This window comes from Salvelinus fontinalis, chromosome 2 (genome assembly GCF_029448725.1).
Source record: "Salvelinus fontinalis isolate EN_2023a chromosome 2, ASM2944872v1, whole genome shotgun sequence".
NCBI classification, from domain to species: Eukaryota; Metazoa; Chordata; class Actinopteri; order Salmoniformes; family Salmonidae; genus Salvelinus; species Salvelinus fontinalis.
This window is the reverse complement of record NC_074666.1, coordinates 86,868,347-86,890,465: the sequence shown is the minus strand read 5'-3', so window position 1 is coordinate 86,890,465 and position 22,119 is coordinate 86,868,347. Positions and strand designations below refer to the sequence as shown.

At 42.4% G+C, this 22,119-nt stretch overlaps 1 protein-coding gene and 1 long non-coding RNA gene across 4 annotated transcripts in view; one reads left to right on the top strand and one right to left on the bottom strand.

Moving 5' to 3' along the window:
* LOC129830376 (heparan sulfate glucosamine 3-O-sulfotransferase 2-like) lies at positions 1-17,334 on the bottom strand. Of its 3 annotated transcripts, XM_055892923.1 has the most exons (4): positions 16,799-16,888; positions 6,608-6,751; positions 6,051-6,469; positions 1-991 (listed from the first exon to the last, which is right to left on the bottom strand). In XM_055892923.1, the coding sequence occupies exon 4, from the start codon at positions 982-984 to the stop codon at positions 373-375; it is 612 nt and encodes a 203-aa protein (XP_055748898.1). In that variant the 5' UTR covers positions 985-991; positions 6,051-6,469; positions 6,608-6,751; positions 16,799-16,888; the 3' UTR covers positions 1-372. The 3 variants fall into 3 exon arrangements, with proteins under 3 accessions (XP_055748898.1, XP_055748905.1, XP_055748888.1); XM_055892930.1 differs by lacking the exon at positions 6,051-6,469; XM_055892913.1 differs by lacking the exons at positions 6,051-6,469; positions 6,608-6,751 and having other exon boundaries at positions 16,799-17,334.
* Positions 17,335-17,359: 25 nt separating this feature from the next.
* The window catches only part of LOC129830389 (uncharacterized), a 57,548-nt gene continuing 52,788 nt past the window's right edge, over positions 17,360-22,119 (top strand). The window contains exon 1 of the long non-coding RNA XR_008755515.1: positions 17,360-17,449. This is a non-coding gene — a long non-coding RNA (uncharacterized LOC129830389). The remainder of the gene's footprint in view (positions 17,450-22,119) is intronic.

Genomic DNA, 22,119 nt, shown 5'->3' with positions numbered 1-22,119 from the left:
TCAGTTGTCTCTATACTCTTTATTGTTGTCCATTGAGTTGGAACGATTGACATGGTACAGTGTTGTAAAAGTAACAGGCCTTTGTGAAGAAACACAATTTAGTGTATGACAAATACTAATTGTGAGAATAAATGGCATGGCAGCATATATTTATATTTTATTTGGTTAACACAACCGGCATGATGTTAAAGTAGGAAGTTATATCAAAGGTTTTAAAGTTAAAGGCAGATTACATACACCTTGTTAAACTCGCACTGTATTTTCAAACATGAAGAGAAATTGGATTTACGTTAAGGTGTCCTCATTCGAATGACTCCACTGAGGTATCCATTTCAATAAACACATATCACCTGCTTTTTTAAAATTAGATTCTCAATCCCACCTAAAGTCTTGTCCCACCATCTCATAGAATTTGATATTAAAAGGCCTGTAAAAGTCCCGGAGCTGCTCAATGACCTCTCGGTCTATCTGCACATGAGTTCTACCCTTTGACTTGCCCAGGCAGCGGGGCTGGCTGCTGCTCTCCGGCTTCTTCAGGCAAGGGAAGCCTTTGGTTCGGTTAAAGTAGAAATGCTTGTCTGTGATGATGCGTTTGAGACCCAAGAAGTCCTGGACTCGGCCCAGCTCCCCCGCCGGGTCCGTGATCAGCCGCTCGCCGCTCACAAAGTGGATCTGGGAGAGGCGAAAGTACTGCAGCCAGTTCTCTAGGTGGAGGATGTACATCCCTATGCGGATAGCGTTCCATGAGGTGTCTACCAGACCCTGGCTCCGGTTCTGGAAGGCCAGCTCCTCGAAGGTGGGGATGTCCGGCTTCTTGGACAGGGTCTGTGTGTAGTCTGAGATGGCCCTGGTGACTGGGTTACGCACCACCACAATCAGCTTGGTGTTGGGGGACATACTGGCGATGCGTCTGGGAGCCTCTCGTGTCACAAAGTAGCTGGGGGTTTTCTCCAAGGTGATTTGGCTGTCTAGAGTCCGTGGCATTAGTCCTCTAAATCGGGAAAGACAGAAAGAGAAAAACGATTTAAAATGCATTTTTTAGCCTGGAATCCATTGTATTAGTACTCTAGAAGGGGATAGAATAGTAAAGCAATTTAATTGTCTTGCAGAAGTTGTTATCCACTTCGATAGCTGAAAAGGTTTCATGAAAACAACTCCTGTTCCCTATCTCCAGGGTGACAGTGATGCTGAGGGCTGGAGGGAAATCATCCAATCACATTTTAGACTGGTGTTCATAAATCACGATCACCTGCATTAAGGACATCCAACAGAAAAAGATACTTGGGAGAATCTGGGTCACACTAAATAGGTCATCCTCTTAAAATGTTTGTAAAGTTTTTCTCATATCCACGGAATCTATGCATAGCAAAGTAAAGACAAGTGTTCTGATATTTTCCAATATAATGTAGAGACTGGCATTGCTCTGGGAATTTCCTTTCATCATTCGAGCAATGGGAGTTAAGAAATGCATCAATCCTGTTTGAAACCTGGATTATGCAAAAGTTGGATTTCAACAAGGAGCCACTAGAGCGCGATGAGCCAAGTAAAGCCCCACTGGCCAAACCCTCCCCTAACGACGCCAATCGTGCACCGTCCTATGGGACTCCCGGCCACGGCTGATGGTGGCACAGCCCGGGAATGAACCCGGGTCTGTAGTAACGCCTTAGACCGCTGTACCACCCAGGAGGCCTGAATAGTTCTAAGATACAATTACAACCTACATTTGAATACAACATTATTGTCCATTGGTTAGAACAGAAATGTGTCTTCTGGCTTTCCCAACATGCTTCTGGTCCACCTCTCTAACCTTTAGGCTACTGGGCTTTCCCAACATGCTTCTGGTCCACCTCTCTAACCTCTAGGCTACTGGGCTTTTCCATTGTGTATCCATAATACAAGCTCTAGATCCAGTAAAATGCTTCTTCCCTCCAGGTCAGGACCTTGTTTCCTAGAAGCTTTTGAACATTAAAATGGATAGATCCCACCTAAAGTGCATCGAGCAGTTTCTCCCAAAACCATTCTTGCACCAAAACTGATACAGTAAATAAAATAGTAACTTTATGTCTATGACTGATGATTCTGTGCTTCCAACTTTATGGCAACAGTTTAGGGAAGGCCCTTTCCTGTTTCAGCGTGACAATACAGAAATGCTTTGTTGAGATCTTTGTGGAAGAACTTGACTGTCCTGCTCAGAGCCCTGACCTCAACCCCATCGAAACCTTTGGGATGAACTGGAACACCAACTGCGAGCCAGGCCTAATCGCCCCAACATCACTGCCTGACCTCACTAATGCTCTTGTGGCTGAATGGAAGCAAGTCCCCGTAGCAATGTTCCAACATCTATTGGAAAGCCTTCCCAGAAGAGTGGAGGCTGTTATAGCAGCAAAGGGGGCTACCAACTCCATATTAATGCCTATGATTTTGGAATGAGATGTTTGACTTGAAGGTGTCCACATACATTTGGTCATGTAGTGTACCTTAACAGTCTGAGAAATATTGATCAGTTTAGCTTGATTTATGAATCCTGTGCTGTTCTGCTGGGTGTCTCAGTTAGCCTTACCAGTTTATTGCCACAGGCAATCATTAATCTTCCATGGGATGGAAGGAACAGAACAGCAGTAGCACCATCCCCAGAAAACAGCTTTACCATACGCTAAAAACATGCTACTATATCTCAGGTGCTTTGTGATGGAGTCCCAACTTAGTTACATCATCAGCCTTAACCTATAGTATAGCATATTCTTCCTCTTTCTTCACACTTCCATCATCATACATGTATTATTGAGTTGATGGAATTTTAGGAAACTATATAATCTCATGGAGAAAGCTACAGACATTCCAACACTGTTGTGTTATATCATTTCAAACGTTACCCTTTTCTGTTTGACAATTCTTACCAACACTGTTAAAAGAAAGAGCTGCAATTAGATGTATTACATAAACCTTTTAAAAAAAATCAACACAACCAACACCCAGGATGGTGTTACTGGCTGTCTAACACTTCCCATGTTGCCTGGTGCAGGAGCGGAACGCAGCATGAACAACATCTGAAATGGTCACTTTTTTTGCTGATGGGAAGGAGTGTTGGTGCTGTACTAGCTTTAGCGGCCGTACTTTGTAGCATTTCCCAACTGCCACCAAGAGGTGCATTTCTTGTCGATTAGGAATGAAAGAAAAACCATCACCTCCTATAGCTTTATTTAATCCACCAAGGTTTCAGATGAGACCAGGACACAAACAGGTTTTGTGCAGCTTTCCATAGAGAAAGCCATAATGGAACATGTAATTCATGGGATGCTTTTACTTCACACAACCAATTACATTCTCCATTTCCCAAGTACAGTACAAGACAACAATGATCCACTGCCTAAAGATGAACATGTGCATTTTGGGGAGCACAAGAACAACATGACATGGTCACATTATCTACTGGGTTTGCTGAGTCCCGGTTGTTTGGTTGAACAGAAACCTAGCTTGAATCAAACTTTATTTGTCCATGATTGGAGTGATGAGATACGCATGTACATTTGCTCTTTAGATTATTCCCCCTTTCTCTTTATAATTAAACGTTAACAACTTGTCAGGGACAGCTTTATCACTGTTTTGTTAACCTGATTTTAATTAAATTGGTGGAATATGCATTACCATGATGTGAACTTCCATAGTGCAGGCCTACATGTTGTGCACACATTCTCATTTCAGCAGGGATTTAATCCTTGTCATGTATTTGAAAAATCAATTTACCCTCTCAGGTCTAATCAGAAAAGATTATGCAATAATTACAATATATTACATGATCAAATATATTGTCCACCTGCTGTTCTCTGTAGTTTTCTATTGAACTAACATTTGTTTTACAGAAATTGAATATTATAAATGAAAGCCCATCCACATGATTACAAAACATTCAATTGACCAGAATATAAACCCGCTTCTCATCAAGAAATATTTCATTAATATTTAACTAAAGTGACATCTTCCATTATCCTCTTATGTAAATACCCAAACCGGGGAGAAGAACAGTCATTCATGTGAGCATACTGACTGCTTAACTGAAAACACAACCACCACAGTGGGAAATTAGGAATGGCACCATCACACCTGAAACTTCCACAAACATTAATTGCCAGTTGCTATTTACGTTGGCCTTCCTGTAGTTAGATGCCTGCCTTTTTCAATGGAGGTGCTTGTAGCATAAGAGAGGACAGGAGGCTCTCGCTGTAATTGTTATATGCCAAGGTTACTGTGACATGTTGTAAGCCATTTAGCAGCAGTGTATTCTGTCCTGACAGCCTATGGTGCTTTTAGAGAACAGCGAGCACCTTCAGTAGTGTAGCTTTCTAAAAGCCTTCATTCATCGGTAGGCCTACTCTTAAAAGGATAGGGTCACCATGATCACTCCAGCTCTCAATACCGACAAGCTTTGTGGAGCTCTGGGACTAAGTTACAGTGGAGAATGCTGGTAGATGATATATTGTAAATCATATCAGGTAACTCTGTAGAATTAACCGTTAGTAAAATATTAATAATGAGATAGAATATGGTTGGAAGGTATACACACAATGTGAAACTGTACTGCCATTGCACACATTTTGACACATACAGTACACCCACACACACACACACACACACACACACACACACACACACACACACACACACACACATATCTATAAAACTGGTAGTAACTGGCATTTTGTGTCATGAATCAAAGTTGTAGAGAGATGGATGGGCTCCCTGCTCTGATCATCATCCGGATCCTGTGAGCTGGAACTAAATTGACTGGAGTAATTTACAGCCGTCTCCTGTTCAGGTTATTGGTGAAACTCTGAGAGGAGTCAGGATGTGTTACAGGCTTGGCTGTGACATTTTAATCACTCTGTTAAAATGAACCGAGGTGTGGAGGATCTATCCCAACATTGTAAATGTGCCCAGTGCTCACAAGATTGCAAAGGGATAGCAATTCCCCCATCACCGGTAAAAACACACGTGTGTATTTAATACCCCCCCCCCTGACAGATGTGTTGAGACCAACACCTAAAAATCATGTCTGGCATACTGTAACATTAAAAGTGCTAAAGGATGTCCTAAGTTCTCTGGCTGCTAACGTGGCTCCACTGAGCAAGTCAACATTGTACAGACACCCAGGCACCTGCTATTTCAGGCAGGTAAGACCGTAGCAGCAGGTAAAGGTCAGCTTTGGATCATCTCCTTCAGCACAATCAATTAACCCAGACCTCGCCAGTGTAACTTCATTGATGTTTCAAATCAAGAGGGAATTGAGTGCGTTATAAGAGTCCTCAGTAAATGTTTGCTCGTGAACCACAGTAGTGCGTATACATAACTTTGGTATGGTCATTAGCAGGTCTTTTGATGTGGACAAAATGGAATGTGTGTGACGGCAGATGCACAGAACACGTGTGGCCTCTCTAAGGTTGAGCTAAAACGTAGCATAGCATCTTTCAATAGATGTACAGAACATGTGGCCTCTCTAAGGTTGAGCTAAAACGTAGCATAGCATCTTTCAATAGATGTACAGAACACGTGTGACCTCTCTAAGGTTGAGCTAAAACGTAGCATAGCATCTTTCAATAGATGTACAGAACATGTGTGGCCTCTCTAAGGTTGAGTTAAAACGTAGCATAGCATCTTTCAATAGATGTACAGAACATGTGTGGCCTCTCTAAGGTTGAGCTAAAACGTAGCATAGCATCTTTCAATAGATGTACAGAACACGTGTGGCCTCTCTAAGGTTGAGCTAAAACGTAGCATAGCATCTTTCAATAGATGTACAGAACACGTGTGGCCTCTCTAAGGTTGAGCTAAAACGTAGCATAGCATCTTTCAATAGATGCACAGAACATGTGTGGCCTCTCTAAGGTTGAGCTAAAACGTAGCATAGCATCTTTCAATAGATGTACAGAACATGTGTGGCCTCTCTAAGGTTGAGCTAAAATGTAGTATAGCATCTTTCAATAGATGTACAGAGTCAGGTATTGATGTGGCTAAGTCAAAAACGCAATCATGGAGTGTTCTGTTTAATCTCAAACCTTTGTGGCACAGGAGGTTGGTGGCACCTTAATTGGTGAGGACAGGCTCATGGTAATGGCTGGAGCGGAATCAGTGGAATGGTATCAAATACATCTAACATGGTTTGATGTCATTCCATTTGCTCTGTTCCAGACATTATTCTGAGCCGTCCTCCCATCAGCAGCCTCCGCTGCTTTGTGGATATTGTTTGGCTTCTTCAGTGTTGTATTCGATTCCTCCACGTTCAAGCTATCATCCACTGTCAGTAGAAAGGTTGTGGCGGTGACACACTGTTTTCAACAGAATTAATCTAGGCCTCATTGTACTAATTATCCAGCTTTATGATGAGTCGGAGGATTGGACAGTAATGCGAAGGCCAGGCCTGATCTGATTGGGATTTAAATTGGAAACCATCAATCATGACAAGCAGGCAGCGTCCCTGCAACAGACAGACAGACGGAGAGATTTAGAGAGTGGCCCCTATCTCTGGCAGAGCAGAACGTGTCTGTCATCACACAGACTAATAATGAACCCTGCCTATTATACAATACACAGCTTGTGAGTTGAGTCTACTAACCAGGGACAGGGAGCATGGTGACTTCAACGTATCCATTATCTGTGGTGTTGGGATGGCCTCGGCTCGAGCGGGGGTTATTTGGAAAAGCCCCTGATTAAATTATGACAAAGGTCTCATGGCTCATCATGGTCACTTCCAAATGATCTGTAGAACGTAAGATGAAGTGAGATCAGTGTAGGGAAAAGCATAGAGCATGTCTATATTGCTTTCTTGGTGGATGCTAAGAGCATGTTGTCGAAGTGTGGTGTTATACAGTATTGTACATGGATTTCAAAGCTTTCTCACATACTGCACCTCTATTACCGGGGCCTGAATTATATTCACATTCACATAGACAGTCATACTCTTATCCATTGCTTTCATTCTGAAGCCTTTCATCTTCTAATTTGTATTACATTTCACAACAATACAGTGAATACTCTATCTAAGATTATAGGAGTCAGGGACAGGTAATACCAGTATGTGAGAAAGCTTTTAAATCATTACAGAGTATTGCTACAAAGTACTTTATGTGTCTAGGTAGGGCTACGTCATATCTTCAATGACACAAGGAGGGTTAATTTGTACAGACCATGTTGTGTTACGGTTGCTAACAACCCAGATTGCAATTACACAGCTTGCAATTGCACATGTGTTCTAATGCACAATGCTGTAATAAAACCAGAGTCGCTATACAACCGCATCACCAGTCTACTCCCCTCGCCTGGTACGAAGGAAATAGCTTCATTCTGTCTCCACTGGAAAAGATTATCTTATTAATATTTCACTCACTCCCATTTCTGCTGGGATGACGTCCAAGCATTAATCACCAGTCAGCAGCGACAGAAGCTGGTCTCAATGGAAGTCAATTAAGAGTTACCGAGGAATGTCCCAGACAGCAATACTGAAGTCCGGTCAGCTGGTTGGTTAACTAGAAATCATTTAGAGTCAACTGCCAAGACAACCAGCAGCAGGTCTTATTCAATTTGAAACAAAGCTCTGATCTGTTGTGTTGTGTGCACACCATGTCAATCTTTTCCAGAGTAAACTAGCTTTTTACATAAGTACTGTCCTGTTTGTCTGTATGGGAAACAAATATTTCAGAATCAGAATCAGTCTGACCTCAATGATGTCTGATTTAGTCGTGTTGTCTGTGCACTACGTTTCACAGAAATGACGGCACATTGGAAGATTCTAATCCACTGAGGATGTTGAGAGACAATTGCTCTCCTGAAGTGATAAAGCGTTGAATTAAGGCTAAGCAAATGCTGTTACTGTGTCTGACTTTGATGTGGGAAAGTGTTCAACTATCCCAAAATGAAGACACTCTCAGGAAGACCCTGAAATCCATGGCTGGCAAGCTGCACATCCTCGGATGAGCATTTCAGTTAATTGTGTAAATGTTTCAGATTAATTAACTGCGGCTCAGCTGCCAATTTCAATGAAACACAGTGTAAACAAAACTATTTCAGTGCATGTCAGCCTGTCCTCACATCCTGTTCAGTTTAAACTTGTTTCCTCCTGTCACATTTCCCCCTGTCTGTCTTTGCAAAGGGCTTTATGCTGAACTGCAGGGAATAATGGAAAACATTACCAACGCATAATGAGACACTGCAAATATTCATTCAGTCTGTATTTGAAATGCAAATAGTTCCAAAGACACCTGGCATAGGCTAGAGATAGGAAATATTGGAATATTGCGTGCAAGGAATCAAATCGAATTTTATTTGTCACATGCGCCGAATACAACTGATGTAGACCTTACAGTGAAATGCTTATTTACAAGCCCTTAACCAACAATGCTTTAAGAAGTTAATAAAAAAATAAAAATAATAAGTGTTAATTAAAAATTAGATAAGTAAAATGTTTAATTTTTTGAATAAAAGTAACAAAAAATGAAACAGCAGCAGTAAAATAACAAGCGAGGCTATATACGGGGGTACCGGTACAGAGTCATTGTGCAGTGGCAGCGGTTAGTCGAGGTAATTGAGCTGAAATGTACATGTAGGTAGAATGACTATGCATAGATTATAAACAGAGAGTAGCAGCAGAGTAAAAGAGAGGTCTGGGTAGCCCTTTGATTAGCTGTTCAGGAGTCTTATGGCTTGGGGGTAGAAGCTGTTAAGAAGCCTTTTGGACCTAGACTTGGCGCTCCGGTACCGCTTACCGTGCGTTAGCAGAGAGAACAGTCTATGACCAGGGTGGCTGGAGTCTTTGACAATTTTTAGGGCCTTCCTCTGACACCACCTGATATAGATGTTCTGGATGGCAGGAAGCTAGGCTCCAGTGATGTACTGGGCCGCACGCACTATCCTCTGTATTGCCTTGCGGTTGAAGGCCGAGCAGTTGCCATACCAGGCAGTGATGCAACCAGTGAGGATGCTCTTGATGGTGCAGCTGGAGAACCTTTTGAGGATCTGAGGACCCATGCCAAATCTTGTCAGTCTCCTGAGGGTGAATAGACTTTGTCATGCCCTTTTCACAACTGCCTTAGTGTGTTTGGACCATGATAGTTTGCTGGTGATGTGGACACCAAGGAAATTGAAGCCCTCAACCTGTTCCACTACAGCCCCGTCGATAAGAATGAGGGTGTGCTCGGTCCTCCATTTCCTGTAGTCCACAGTCATCTCCTTTGTCTTGATCACGTTGAGGGAGAGGTTGTTGTCCTGGCACCACACGACCAGGTCTCTGACCTCCTCCCTATAGGCTGTCTCATCGCTGTCGGTGATCAGGCCTACCACTCTTGTCATCAGGAAAATTGATGATGGTGTTGGAGTACCATGGAGTGGCACGGCCATGCAGTTATGAGTCAACAGGGAGAACAGAAGGGGACTGAGCACAAACCCCATGTTGAGGATCAGCGTGGCGGATGGGTTGTTCCCTATCCTTACCACCTGGAGGCGGCCCGTCAGGAAGTCCAGGATCCAGTTGCAGAGGGAGGTGTTTAGTCCCAGGGTCCTTAGCTTAGTGATGAGCTTTGAGGGCACTATGGTGTTGAACAGTGAGCTGTAGTCAATGAATTCTCACATAGGTGTTCCTTTTGTCCAGGTGCAAAATGGCAGTGTTGAGTGCAATAGAGATTGCATCATCTGTGGATCTGTTGGGGCAGTATGCAAATTGGAGTGGGTCTAGGGTTTCTGGGATAATGGTGTTGATGTGAGCCATGACCAGCCTTTCAAAACACTTCATGGCTACAGACGTGAGTGCTACGTGTCAGTTGTCATTTAGGCAGGTTACCTTCATGTTCTTGGGCACAGGAACTATGGTGGTCTGCTTGAAACATGTTGGTATTATAGATTGTCAGTGAAGACACTTGTCAGTTGGTCAACGCATGCTTGGAGTACACGTCCTGGTAATCCGTCTGGCCCTGCGGTCTTGTAAATGTTAACCTGTTTAAAGGTCTTACTCACATCGGCTATGGAGAGCGTGATCACACAGTCTTCCGGAACAGCTGGTGCTCTCATGCATGTTTCATTGTTACTTGCCTCGAAATGAGTATAGAAGTAATTTAGCTCATCTGGTAGGTTTGTGTCTGTAATAGTTTGTAAGCCCTGCCACGTCCGAGGAGCGTTGGAGCCAGTGTAGTACGATTCAATCTTAGTCCTGTATTGACGCTTTGCCTATTTGATGGTTTGTCGGAGGGCATAGCGGAATTTCTTATAAGCTTCCGGGTTCGAGCCCCGCTCCTTGAAAGCGGCAGTTCTACCCTTTAGCTCAGTGCGGATGTTGCCTGTAATCCATGGCTTCTGGTTGGGGTATGTACAGTACATACGGTCACTGTGGGGATGATGTCATCGATGCACTTATTGATGAAGCCAGTGACTGATGTGGTGTACTCCTCAATGCCATCGGAGGAATCCCGGAACATATTCCAGTCTGTGCTAGCAAAACAGTCCTGTAGCTTAGCATCTGCTTCATCTGACCACTTTCTTGTTGACCGAGTCACTGGTGCTTCCTGCTTGCAAGCAGAAATCAGGAGGATAGAATTATGGTCAGATTTGCCAAATGGAGGGCGAGGGAAAGCTTTGTACCTGTCTCTGTGTGTGGAGTACAGGTGGTCTGGAGTTGTTTCCCTCTGGTTGCACATTTATAATGCTGATAGAAATTATGTAAAACTGATTTGAATTTCCCGCAATTAAAGTCCCCGCCTCTGGATGAGCGTTTTCCTGTTTGCTTATGGCCGTATACAGCTCATTGAGTGCTGTCTTAGTGCCAGCATCAGTCTGCAGAGGTATATAGACAGCTACGAAAAATATAGATGTAAACTCTCTTGGTAAATAGTGTGGTCTACAGCTTATCATGAGATACTCTATCTCAGGTGAGCGAAACCTCGAGACTTCCTAAGAATTTGTGCACCAGCTGTTGTTTACAAATATACATAGGCCGCCGCCCCTTGTCTTACCAGAGGCCGCGGTTCTATCCTGCCGAAAAAGCTTGAAACCCGCCAGCTGTATGTTAATCATGTCGTCGTTCAGCCACGACTCGGTGAAACATAAGATATTACAGTTTGTAATGTCCTGTTGGTAGGATATACGTGCTCGTAGTTCGTCTATTTTATTATCGATTTATTGTACGTTGGCTAATAGGACCTATGGTAAAGGTACATTATCCTCTCGGCGACAGATCCTTACAAGGCACCTGGACCGTCGTCCACGATATCTCCGTCTTTTCCTCATGCGAATGACAGGGATGATGGCCTTGTCGGGTGTCTGGAGTAAATTTTGCCCGTCCAACTCATTGAAGAAGAAGAATTCCTCCAGTACGGGGTGTGCCATCGCTGCCCTGATATCAAGAAGCTCTTTTCGGTCATAAGACACGGTGGGAGAAACATTATGTACAAAATAAGTTACAAATAATGCAAAAAAAACACAATAGCACAATTGGTTTTGGGATCGTAAAACGGCGGTCATCTCCTTCGGCGCCATGATCATTACGGAAATAGTTTGATGCGTGTATACTATGTATTGTACTAACTAGACTAGACTCCAGGAAAAACAGTTTGAACAGAGTTGTGCATATCCCCATTTAATCAAACTAAATTTACTACAGTCAAAACTACACATTTATTTCATTACATTATACATTGCTAGGCATGGTGTCGGCCATGTTAGATTCCATCTCTCAGAATAATGTCATTGTGTGTCCTTGCCTCCAGGGTGGTCTACCATTCTCAACAGCTCTTAATGATATGTACAGCTGGGTTACCTACAGTTGGTAAAGGCTCTATCCCTGTCTCTTTGAGTAGGAAACTCACAACACCACTACCTCTGTCTCTTGCTGCTGGCAACTCCAGCTAATGACTTATTCAATACAAAATCCTAATACCAAAACCTCACTGTGCCATGGTGTCTTTGGGGGATATTCCCGAGAGGAGTTGTTTTTGTAATTAATGTTAACTGCTACATGTTTCTGAGCTATATCGGGATTAAGACTCCTCATTACTAGTGGAAAGAGATGCCTGGGCCAGTGGAATGTGCAGTTCCCTCCGTTAAATGAGCAGCAGACAACTTTCTGTCCTCGTCAACCTTTCTGACGTTAGAGTTCCGGGGTTCAGTATCCTCCCTGAGCCAATTAACGGTGGACCTGGAGAATAATCTTGGTTGAAGCAGATTCTACAAGGCCTCTTGCACAATTTTAACACTTCTCAGGGAATCTATTTGATGTGCGTCTGACTCCTGTAAAATCAGTAGAGCTGAGATGCCCTTTTAAGTTCTGATGGTGATGGTGTGTAGTGATGCGGATTTGTTAGATTTTTTTGATCCTGTGCGAAAAACGAAAAACGCATACACGAAGTGTTGCGGAATTGGTTGCAGTATAATGTATGACTCAGCTACCCCTTACATAGTCACAGGGATGGAGAGACACTCACATGCAATCTACATTTTTATTTTACCTTTATTTAACTAGGCAAGTCAATAACAACAAATTCTTACTTTCAATGACGGCCTAAGAACAGTGGGTTAACTGCCTGTTCAGGGGCAGAACGACAGATTTTTACCTTGTCAGCTTGGAGATTTGAATCTTTCAAAGATTTGGATTTGATCTTGCAACCTTTCGGTTACAAGTCCAACACTAACCACTAGACTACCTGCTGCCACAAATGAGGCCAAATTGGTCTTATTTTATTCTGGAGATTGAGTAATGAACATTGCACCATTTCACTGTGGTCGCACAGGTCTGTCACTTACATTGGGGTGAAAATAGTTGGATTATGCAAGTAATTGACAATTAAAAATAATAAAAATAGAGGACAGTCTATCACAGTGCCTCATTAGACGATGGTGACAATCGTTTTATTTAATGCTGAGACCAGGTCGTATATTAGTTCTAGTCTGCATAAAGTTTCAGCCACCATGACTGAGGTGAACTAATCTAGCAAACACTCATTACATTTAACTGGATGGTGTCTCATGTCTTGGACTGAAATAAAATGAAAAATAAGACTCTCTAAAGCACATTAAAGGTGATTTGTATAGAACTTCTGACGTTAATCAGCCAATTTATCTTTCTCATTACTGGCGGCATTTATGTGTCTCTTATTGCAAGATGTCAGTGGCTAAACTAAAATTGCTTTCAGAGGGGATTAGAGACACTGTTGCGAGGTCCTGGCTTCTGTGGCATTTTAATTAATCAGTCCCCAAATAGTACTGATGAATTTAGAGCCTGTGTGTGTGTGTGTGTGTGTGTGTGTGTGTGTGTGTGTGTGTGTGTGTGTGTGTGTGTGTGTGTGTGTGTGTGTGTGTGTGTGTGTGTGTGTGTGTGTGTGTGTGTGTGTGTGTGTGTGTGTGTGTGTGTGTGTGTGTGTGTGTGTGTGTGCATGCATGGGGGTGGGTATGTAAGTGTGGATGTGTAATTAATAATTAACGTGAAACTAATTACATGAATACAGTATCTGCTAATATTGGCACTATATTGGCACAAGCCTACTGCACACAAACTTCCCACTGTTCTATTAGTCTAATATTAGCATTATTGCAGTTATATTATAGGCATATTCAAGTGCGTGAAAAAACACTGCTAGGTCGAGTCCTCAGCCCTGAACTGAATGCCTCCAAGTCCCTTTTATTGATTTAAGTTGCTCCCCATGGGCGAGTCTGACTCAATTGACTTAAACACAGCAGGTATAAATGGCTTCACACTGCGATGGGACAGTGAGCACAAACCACAACCATCTGGGCTTAGGGAGAGCTGCTGGGTGATTTCACTAGAGTGGCCTGTCTGACAGAACCTCCAACAGAACAGAACACTTTCTAATGGCACATTCTTTGTTTCAGTAGATTTTCTCTCTCAGCTAAGTGTAGATGCGATCCATGAGAGTTCCCTGCTCGGTTTCACTCAACAGGCACCATGTTCTGTCAGAGACGAGAATGTGACACCTGTGTAATGCCTACTTTTAGGCATGCAGGTACCAACTTCAGCAATGGTCTTACGGCTGCCAAGGGATGAGAGCAGGTAGAGTCACACAACTGAGCCAAGCTGAGCTGAGATTTACTGGATCTGGCCATGCTGGAAAGGATCATGTAAAAGGAAAATATAAAAGCCAGCACGGTACTGTTTGGGTAGGCACAATAATGAGAAAAGGCTATTACTCTCCTATGGACTTCTTTATCCAAGGTCTGACTCAGGGGTGAGAGACAGCGCCAGTGTCCCGTCTCATCGATGTACAGTACACTGGAGGGGCATCCCGTCAGAGGGAAGGCAGGAGGAGTCCTACCTTATCCGAGGTCACTAATCAATATTAGCCATGTTTCTGCTGGAGAGGGTTTCTTAAAAGTCTGCCCCTGACAATATCTATTACCGTTGATCTGCATGTTTACTTACTGAAATTCGACACTGCCGCTATACTGTGGCATTTCAACCTGGGTATCAAGTCAAAGTAACTTCATCCTGGATTTGGGGCATGATTTACTTGTAATGCTTACGATTCCAATTGCTTTCGGTCGGAGTGTTTCTTTTAATCTGATATTCCGAAATATTTGTACACCTTGAGAAATAAAAGCTTTAGATCAATTATCTCAAAAACTATTAAATAGTATGTGGCCCCCCTTCAAATGAGTGGATTTGACTATTTCAGTCACACCGTTGCTGACAGGTATATAAAATTGAGCACACAGCCATGCAATCTCCATAGACAAACATAGGCAGTAGAATGTCCATACTGAAGAGCTCATTGACTTTCAACAAGTCAGTTAGTCAAATTTCTGCGTTGCTACAGCTGCCCCGGTCAACTGCTGTTATTGTGAAGTGGAAACGTCTAGGAGCAACAACGGCTCAGCTGCAAAGTGGTAGGCCACACAAGCTCACAGAACAGAACCACCGAGTGCTGAAGCGCGAGGCAAGTAGCGAGTAGAAATCATCTGTGTTCGGTTGCAGCCCTCACTACCGTGTTCCAAACTGCCTCTGGAAGCAACGTCAGCACAATAACTGTTCGTCAGGAGCTTCATGAAATGGGTTTCCATGGATGAGCAGCTACACACAAGACAAAGATCACAATGCGCAATGCCAAGCGTCGGCTGGAGTAGTGTGAAGCTCGCCACCGTGGAGCAGTGGAAACGGGTTCTCTGGAGTGATGAATCACGCTTCACCAACTGGCAGTCCGTCGGACGAATCTGGGTTTGGGGGATGGCAGGAGAACGCTACCTTCCCCAATGCACAGTGCCAACTATAAAGTTTGGTGGAGGAGGAATGATGGTCTGGGGCTGTTTTTCATGGTTCGGGCTAGGCCGCTTAGTTCCACGAAGGGAAAACTTAACACTACAATGGCATTCTAGACGATTCTGTGCTTCCAACTTTGCGGCAACAGTTTGAGGAAAAACGTTTCCTCTTTCAGCATGACAATGCCCCCATGCACAAAGCGAGGTTCATACAGAAAAGGTTTGTCGAGATCAGTGTGGAAGAGCTTGATTGACCTGCACAGAGCCCTGACCTCAACCCCATCGAACACCTTAAGGATGAATTGGAACGGCGACTGCGACCCAACCTCACAAATGCTCTTGTGGCTGAATGGAAGCAAGTCCCCGCAACAATGTTCCAACATCTAGTGGAAAGTCTTACCAGAAGAGTGGAGGTTGTTATAGCAGCAATGGGGGGACCAACTCCATATTGATGCCCATCATTTTGAATGAGATGTTCGACGAGCAGGTGTCCACATAATGTTCGGTCATTTAGTGTATCTACACTGAGAATACAAAACATTAATAATACCTGCACTTTCTATGAAATAGACTGACCAGGTGAATCCAGGTGAAAGCAATAATCCCTTATTGATATCAATTTTTAAATCCACTTCAATTACTGTAGATGAAGGGGAGGAGAACGGTTAATTAAAGAAGGACATTTAAGCCTTGAGACATTTGAGACATGGATTGTGTATGTGTGCCATTCAGAGGGTGAATGGGCAAGAGATAATATTTAAGTGCCTTTGAACGGGGTACCAGGTGCCAGGTGCACCGGTTTGTGTCAAGAACAGCAACGCTGCTGGGTTTTTCACACTCAACAGTTTCCCGTGTGTAACAAAAATTGTCCACCACCCAAAGGACATCCAGCCAACTTGACACAACTGTGGGAAGCATTGGAGTCCACATGGGCCAACATCTCTGTGGACCGCTTTCGACACCTTGTGGAGTCCATGCCCCGATGAACTGAGTCTGCAACTCAATATCAGGAAGGTGTCCCTAATGTTTGTTATACTCAGTATATCTATGAGTTTTCTCTGCTGTATTGTGTTATGAAAAAGGATCTCTAAGTGATCATTATCAACAATTATCAACAACATTATGAACAAAAAAAACAAGAGTCGTAGGTAGAGAGGAGGTAATATACTGCACACTTATTCCATCCCACAAGGTACATGATTAGCCTAATGATCATGTAAAACGTTATGGACTTTCATGAACACAATCGTGGAACATTCAAGTATACACCCTGGTACACACTTTTAAAGCTGACTAATAATGTCAGAGATACGCGTTAGAATAGAATGGATACAGATGCAATACACCCAAGCATATCTATATTATCTCATAGGCAGGTCTACATACATTAGGTTGTAAGAAGTCATAAGCCTACTTAGCCTATGCCTACTGTTTTATTGTGACAAATTCCTTTGCATGGGCCATGCACTTGTTCAAAAAATAACATATTGAAAATGAAATATATCATAAACAGACAAATTAGTTTATTATAGATTTAAATCAACGTGACATTTCGTACCTGTACCAGTCCAATCCTCTGTCATAGTTTCTATCGAAAAAGTGGGGCTCTGTTCCAAGCGCGCGCACATCTGGATGAATTCGAATGAACTCCAGCACGGCCCTGGTGCCGCCCTTTTTCACCCCGACGATTAGTGCGTTAGGTAACTTTTTGTTTCCATATTTCTGTGCAACAGTAATATTATATTCGGATTGGGCAATACTCCGTTTGTGAGTGATGGGAAAGGCAGAATTTCTACTTTGGTTGCGAGCATGACTTGATTCTTGGTGAGTGAGTGCCACGTTTGAAGTCTCATCCAGAGCAGTCCTCCTGTCCGCGGTGCAATCTTTTTGCAGAAGTTTTTTGCTTCCTACGTTCTTGTGATGGAGGCACCTTTTTTCCTCATAACTCTGGGTTGGCATGATTGTACCACAACAAAACAGTATGCTGTAGCATAAATATGTGAAGGACAATGAAATGGTGAATATAAAAATAAATCGTTTGCTCAACCTATTTGAAGATGGCACGATTCGGTTTGAGATCAACCTATATGCCATATCTCCATGGGTCAAGGGACTGCATGTTTTTCTTCTGTGCTGCGCCTGGACTGCGGTGTCTCCCTGTGGAACCGGACTCTGCCTCTGCCAACATCCCAATACGACAGAAAAGCAGGTAAATGTTCCTCCAAGAAATTACCTGTGCACAATTTGCATCGTTTTCAATTTAACAATTGTTGGATAACTTTGGAATAAATTGATTTCAGCCATTTTCTTGGAAAAGTAGAATGATCCCGCCTAAATGACTTCATCTAGTTTGAGTGGTAGGATGATTGCATCTGTAATATTAACTAATTGCATCATATTTTGTCGAAACACTTAAACCCCCACGGAGTCGTTATCCTCAATCACATTCTTCGTTTTCCTCAATCCGTTGGTATGGGTAAAATATGCCGTTCGTTGGATAATGATGAGTGACTTTGGAACCTGCCGAAATCCATACATCTGCATCTCTTCCAAATGCACGGTGTAATCTGCCATTGACTCTAATCCGTGCGAAGCCTCAGCCTCGCCTTCACGGGATCTGCGATGTTCAGCTCATGTTTGGCTGCTTTCTCAAAGTTCTCAAGAATTCCGTTGCGGCAGTCAGGGACAGATGATGAATATATAAAGATGCCGTCTGACGTCACTCTTCATATGATCATATTCTCCATGCATTTAACTTTTTAAAGGAATACTCTTGATAGCCTGTTTTATAGAGACATATAACATATATAGTTGGCAGGGCAAGCATAGTCTATGTGGATACCTGTGTGGGAACATTTCCACATAACTCACATTCATTTGTGTTCTCGTAGCCAATTGGAATTCATAGGACATCAAGCATTTTTATTTAGAAAATAACTTTGAATTGCACAATGGCAGGCCATTAACTGCTCCCTTTCAATCATGAAAGTACACAACAAAGATTATCTCTAATCTTGAATCTCCAAGCTGTTGCACAGATCTCTGCTTTCACGGACATTCTAAACTGAGAGAAATGACTGGATATTCCTTGTCTGAGTCATAAAAGGCTTAGATTTGAGCAGGTGAAATCTCCATGATTCTATGCGCTCTCTCACAGATGGGTGTTCTGGGGCCCTGCACTGTAGCCAAGGAGATAAACATGTTGCTTTGTGTCATACCTAAGCACAACCATCGAGCCGATGTTATCCAGTAAAGCCATACAGTCTACCCACCAGGCAACATCAAATCAAATAAAATCACATTTTATTTGTCACATGTGCCGAATACAACAGTGAAATGCTTACTTACAAGCCCTTAACCAACAATGCAGTTTTATGAAAAATAAGTGTTCTTAAAACTGCGTTGTTGGTTAAGGGCTTGTAAGTAAGTATAAGAATCAAAATATTTATCCACACACATGAATACAAACACACACATGTTTGTTATTCCACAATTCCATCACAGCTTTTTATTTCAGTCATTTTAGCATCATTACTTGAAAACCAAACAGCAAACGTAATGGCTCACAATACATCATTACATGATTTGAGCATATTTTAACCAGTTTACTCAGCTAATGTGGATGCTCTCCCAGTCTCACAGAGCAGAGAGGGAACGTTGGAGTAGTGAAACACTAGATTTTCCAAATTAGCGAGGCACCAGCGAGTCTGTTTCTCTGTTTCACTCTGCGGCTCTGCCATGGGGCTGAACCTGCTATTAGTGAAATGTGATTAGGGACCACCGATCAATTGGGGCCACAGTCCCCAGTAATATGACATTGATACAGCAAGGCGTAGTGGGGTTCATTAACCTTTCCAGCCCAGCTAGAGAGAACCCTGGGGCTTCAAAGTGCAAATGCTTTACAGTCATGTCTAAGGGAGCTCTACAGTATTACCCAACTGTGTACTGCTCAGTTTGTACTGGTCATGCAGGTTCATCACTCTTAGAATGGCGGAGGGCTGTTGTATTGAGGCTGGGTTCTGGACTCATGTCCTCATAGCTCAACCTCCACCTAGCAGAATTGTTAATATTGAAAGAATCCTCAGGACAGTGCAAAGGGAATTTTAAAAGCCTGTCCTCTCTGGCTGTATTCCTTACCTCACAGTTAGCTTTCTTATTTCATAATGAGTCTCAGTGTCTAATTTGGAAAAGTAGGCACTGTAGGTCTCTGTATGCACACGGATAAAATGCTCAAACTCTTGTCCTTGCATGGGGGGGTTCTAAATTCTCCTATTTCAAATAAATTAGGTCTAATCATCAGATTCTGAGGGAGTAGTAAGGATTGGTGGCTGATGGTTAATGTCCTATCAGTTTTTGATAATCAATCATTTGAAGGAAGACATTTTCCCCTCAGTATTAGTTAGGATGGTGCCCATGGTGCTGAAAATGGTTCCCGGGTTATAATAATGTGCATGGTGCTGTCCATGATGCTGAAAATGATACACAGTTCTAATACTGCCCATTGTGCTGTCCATGGTGCTGAAAATGGTTCACAGTTATAATAATGTACATGGTGCTGTCCATGGTGCTGAAAATGGTGCACAGTTCTAATGCTGCCCATTGTGCTGTCCATGGTGCTGAAAATGGTTCACAGTTCAAATACTGCCCATAGTGCTGTCCAGTGTGCTGAAAATGGTTCACAGTTACAATAATGTACATGGTACTGTCCATGGTGCTGAAAATGGTTCAAAGTGATAATAATGTACATGATGCTGAAAATGGTTCACAGTACTAATACTGCCCATTGTGCTGTCCATGGTGCTGAAAATGGTTCACAGTTCAAATACTGCCCATAGTGCTGTCCAGTGTGCTGAAAATGGTTCACAGTTACAATAATGTACATGGTACTGTCCATGGTGCTGAAAATGGTTCAAAGTGATAATAATGTACATGATGCTGTCCATGATGCTGAAAATGGTTCACAGTACTAATACTGCCCATTGTGCTGTCCATGGTGCTGAAAATGGTTCACATTTCTAATAATGTGCATTGTGCTGTCCATGGTGCTGAAAATGGTTCACAGTTCTAATAATGTGCATTGTGCTATCCATGGTGCTGAAAATGGTTCACAGTTCTAAAAATGTGCATTGTACTGTCTATGGTGCTGAAACTGGCAACTGTTCTCTACTGTATGCTGCTCTGAGCTCTAACTCCTGTACCCCAATGATGTAAAAAGGACAGATGTCTCAATGCCGTGCATGTAGGGAACTTAATACTGTTATCAAGTATAGATTATGTATGACATTTTACATGTTATTGTTTTTACCTGTTGAATACTGTTAAAACTTTTTATGGCTGAAATCCCGTTAACGGGATCGATTTGACAACATCCAGTGAAAGTGCAGGGTGCCAAATTCAAACAACAGAAATATCATAATTAAAATTCCTCAAACATACAAGTATTATACACCATTTTAAAGATAAACTTGTTGTTAATCCCATCACAGTGTCCGATTTCAAAAATGCTTTACGACGAAAGCATACCATGCGATTATGTTAGGTCAGCACCAAGTCACAGAAAAACACAGCCATTTTTCCAGCCAAAGAGAGGAGTCACAAAAAGCAGAAATAGAGATAAAAGTAATCACTAACCTTTGATGATCTTCATCAGATGACACTCATAGGACTTCATGTTACACAATACATGTATGTTTTGTTCGATAAAGTTCATATTTATATCCAAAATCTCAGTTTACATTGTCGTGTTATGTTCAGTAATGTTTTGCTTCCCAAACATCCGGTGATTTTGCAGAGAGCCACATCAATTTACAGAAATACTCATCATAAATGTTGATGAAAATACAAGTGTTATACATGGAATTAAAGATAGAATTCTCCTTAATGCAACCGCTGTGTCAGATTTCAAAAAGGCTTTACGGAAAAAGCACACCATGCAATAATCTGAGTACAGCGCTCAGGCATCAAAACAAGCCATACAGATACCCGCCATGTTGTGGAGTCAACAGAAGTCAGAAATAGCATTATAAATATTCACTTACCTTTGATGATCTTCATCGGAGTGCACTCCCAGGAATCCCAGTGCCACAATACATGTTTGTTTTGTTCGATAAAGTCCATAATTTAGGTCCAAATACCTCCTTTTTGTTTGCGCGTTTAGTTCATAAATCCAAATTCAAGAGGCGCAGGCACTTAGTCCAGACAAAAAGTCAAAAAAGTTATATTACAGTTCATAGAAACATGTCAAACAATGTATAGAATCAATCTTTAGGATGTTTTTAACATAAATCTTCAATAATATTCCAACCGGACAATTCCTTTGTCTTTAGAAATGAAAAGGAACAGAGCTCACTCTCACGGGCCCACGCCTGACTTAGCACCTGACTCAAACAGCTCTTATTATCCCCCCTTCACAGTAGAAGCATGGTTCTAAAGACATCTAGTGGAAGCCGTAGGAAGTGCAATCGGAACAAATTTTACACAGTATATTGGATAGGCAAAGACTTGAAAACCTACAAACCTCAGATTTCCCACTTCATGGTTGGATTCTTTCTCAGGTTCTTGCCTGCCATATGAGTTCTGTTATACTCACAGACATCGTTCAAACAGTTTTAGAAACTTCAGAGTGTTTTCTATCCAATATGAATAATAATATGCATATCTTAGCTTCTGGGCCTGAGTAGCAGGCAGTTTATTCTGGACACCTTATTCATCCAAGCTACTCAATACTGCCCCCCAGCCATAAGAAGTTAATGAGAGATTGTCACAAAGTTACAATGAACATTAATATACACACATGTTCTAGTGCTTTTCTGCATTGGGAGATAACTTTGAATGTGTTACTTTATACCCTATGGGAGAAACTGCAGTTGCACTGACAAC